Source organism: Octopus bimaculoides, chromosome 25 (genome assembly GCF_001194135.2).
Source record: "Octopus bimaculoides isolate UCB-OBI-ISO-001 chromosome 25, ASM119413v2, whole genome shotgun sequence".
Taxonomy (NCBI): domain Eukaryota; kingdom Metazoa; phylum Mollusca; class Cephalopoda; order Octopoda; family Octopodidae; genus Octopus; species Octopus bimaculoides.
Window position 1 is genome coordinate 31314588 of NC_069005.1, and position 3483 is coordinate 31318070.

At 39.0% G+C, this 3483-nt stretch overlaps 1 protein-coding gene across 4 annotated transcripts in view; it reads right to left on the reverse strand.

Annotated features, from left to right (window-relative positions):
• Positions 1-3483, reverse strand: part of LOC106880684 (uncharacterized) — a 37591-nt gene that overhangs the window by 4318 nt on the left and 29790 nt on the right. For all 4 annotated transcript variants that reach the window (XM_052976789.1, XM_052976788.1, XM_052976790.1 and 1 more), the window contains 4 exons: positions 3160-3239; positions 2233-2328; positions 1351-1465; positions 595-790 (listed from right to left, as the gene is read on the reverse strand). In XM_052976789.1, coding sequence (XP_052832749.1) covers positions 595-790; positions 1351-1465; positions 2233-2328; positions 3160-3239 — 487 coding nt within the window. The remainder of the gene's footprint in view (positions 1-594; positions 791-1350; positions 1466-2232; positions 2329-3159; positions 3240-3483) is intronic.

Sequence of the window (3483 nt, forward strand, 5' to 3'; positions counted from 1 at the left end):
TATATATATATATATATATATATATATATATATATATATATTACAGAGATGTACTTGCATAGCAAGTGACCTGATCTGAGATCGTGTGCTGAAACAAAACAATTGCCACTTGGGAGGTGTTTATAAGCCATTTAAAAACACACAAAAAGCATTAGATTCATCACCTTTCACTAAAATAACCACGATAGCACCATCACTACCAGCAACAACAACAACAACAACAACAAATGGCTGGCACTCTATCAGTTACCAGGACAAGGGTTCCAGTTGATCCAATCAACAGAACAACCTACTCGTGAAATTAACGGGCAAGTCCACAGACATGTGTACCCTTAATACGGTTCACAGGAAGATTCAGCATGATACAGAATATGACAAAGCTGGCTTCTTTTGAATTACTGGTACAACTCATTTTTGAGTGGAATGGAGCAATGTGAAATAAAGCGTCTTGCTCAAGGACACAATTTGCTGCCAGGAATCGAACTCATAACCTTATGATTGTGAGCTGAATGCCCTAACCACTAAGCCACGTGCTGTCATACAACAACAACATCAACAATAGCTGTGTATCATGAAACTGTTTTAAGAGCTTACCTCCGTTTCCTGAAGCACAAATAACTATCACCCATGAGACAAGCAAAGCCCAGATTGGACGAGAGAGGAGTTCGTAGGATGTTGTTTGAGCCTTCGTCCAGCTCATTGGATTGTCTGCTTTATACATAGTGTATTTTATGTAACAAATCACCATGGAGACAGCCAACACGACAAACCAGCCGACGGAGAGGAACAGCTGCAGAAATGGTAGAATGAAAGAATATTGAAGGAAATGAAAAAAAAATATAAGGTTAAAAAAAAAAAAAAGAAAGAAAAGAAAAAAAATGAGAGAAAAAAATATAAAAAGAATGAAAGGAAACAAGAAAAGTGAGAGAGGTGGGAGGAGAAGAGTGGTAAAGATTTGAGAGAAGGAGTGAAAGAGAGAGAGGGAGAAAGTGAGGAGATTGTATGTGGGGGAGGAAATTGAGGGTGGTACATGAGGAAGAGAGAGAAGTGGGGAGGAAGGAACATGGAGAGTTGAGAGAGGGGGAGAGGGAGGGAGAGAGGGAGAAAAACAGAGAGCGCTGAAGAAATGGAGAAAGAGAGAGTAGGATGAAACTTTGAAGTCCCTGTCAATAGTATTCTTGTTAAAGAATAAATATATACTCTACACAAAGTATTGAGTGATTTTTTTTTTTTAATGTAAAATTGTTTTTATTACAACTTGACATAAAAACAAACATTGATGTGTGTGTGTGTGTGTTTGTGCGTCATCATCACCTAGCAACAAGACCATTCCAGTATGTTATTCCTCACCTTTGAAATGCTACGTTTCCTGAGTTTCATTCGTAAGAAATATCCAAGTAATATTCCAATGAGAAATGGGCTCATCCTGGTCCAAGGTTTCGTGTGAACATCATCGTATGTAATTCTGAGAAAAAAAACAATAAAACAATAAATAAAGCAAGAAATGAAGAAAAGAAAATGAATACCTCAGTGAGCACCATTGAAACAGCATTATACTAAAACAGCCATCTATGTATCATAGTAAATGTATATACCATTGATATATATATATATATATATATATATATATATATATATATATATATATATATATATATATATATATATAATGTGACACCAGCACCTGCAAAGGACAAGCTTGTTTATGCAGAAGACAGCACACCACAACTCTTGGTCCTTTGATATTTCCTCACTGAGGCCCAGTGCCTGAAGATTCTTTCTCACCACTTGATCCAATGTCTTCTTGGGTCTACCCCTTCCACTGGTTCCCTCTACAATTAGAGCTTGGCACATCTTTATACAGCTGTCCTTATCCATATGCATTACATGACCAAACCAGCACAGTTTTATCTCTTGCACACATCTGATGCCTCTTATACACAGTTTTCCTCTAAAATCATTTACACTCTGTCGTGCTTACACACCGACATTACCCATCCAGCAGAGCATAGTAGCTTCATTTATTTCAAGCCTTCACAAGTCCTCTGTAGTTAAAACCCATGTTTCACTGCCATATAGCACAGGCATCATACAATCTTGTGGTGGTGGTTTTGGTGGTAATGATGAGATGAGGATGATGATGATGATGAGGAGGAGGAGGAGGAGGGTCTATTTGAACCAATGTGTGGCCAACTCAGCAATGACTGCCACATAAAAAGAGACTTTACTCACGATGTTTCGTTTAATAGTTTCTGCCAAAGTACCGTTGTGGTTGCGACGTAGGCACAAAACAGGAAAGTCACCACCAGAAATCCAACTGATGGAAGCCTGAAAAATGGGAGAAAGCAAAACAACATAAACAACATAAATAATAGGCAATAGCATCATTTGATGGAATATCTTTGTTGTGCTTTTTCTATTAGGGTGTTCTGAAAATAATGGCCGATTTCAGAAACATAATTTTATTCTGGCAAAATTAACAATAGAATGGAAAAAAAATCGAAGGCATGGGTAGCCTTTGACTTTTTTGTTCAAAGGTTTTTTAACCTAACATTGCAATTGTTTATAGCTTTATCTGCTTCAAGTTCCACTGTTCCAAAAGAATTATTGGAGTGGTTGGCGTTAGGAAGGGCATCCAGCTGTGTAGAAACATTGCCAGATCAGATTGGAGCCTGGTGCAACCGCTGGCTCTCTAGACATCAGTCAAACCGTCCAACCCATGCCAGCATGGAAAACGGACGTTAAACGATGAGGAGGAGGAGGATATCAATTCTTTTTAACGATTCCATAATTAATGATCATCATCGTCAACAACATCATGTTTTTCTCCCAGTAATGAATAAAGACTCTGAGTGGCTGCATTGTAACTTTGGACAACAGGTACAATCCAGCTAGCAGGCTTCCTTGCAGTTTCCATCTACCCAATCTCTCTCACAAAGCTTGGGCTAGCCTGAGGCTATGGCAGCAGAGACCCTTGCACAAAATGACATGCAGTGAGATTGAACCCTGGGTCTCTTGATTGTGAAGTGAACCACTTCGTTACTGCATAGCTGGGGTTTCACCAATACATGAACCACTTACCTATAGTCTGTTTGTCCAAAATAACCCTGTTACATGTCCAGGCATGACCCACACTTAAGAAACATGGCACAAACTTACGCAGTTATCAGTGATAGAATAATTGGTGCAACGCTGTAGAACTGCACATCGTTCGCTAAGTACCAAGTCCAACTCATACACTGAAATGGAGAAGAAGCGATGATGCGAGAGAGACAGAATGGTGAACAGCAAAACTATGGAAAATGACAATTGACAAATCAAAAAATTGGGGAATAGAAATGTTCTACTTTTATTGTGTGATCCTAAGATTCCAGTTGGGTGTGGCCCTAAAAAGATCCTAGAGAGGTGTGGCCTTTACAGGGTCCCAGGTGGGTGTGACCCTAACAAGATGCTAATCATGTATGATCTTAAATAGAGTTCCAG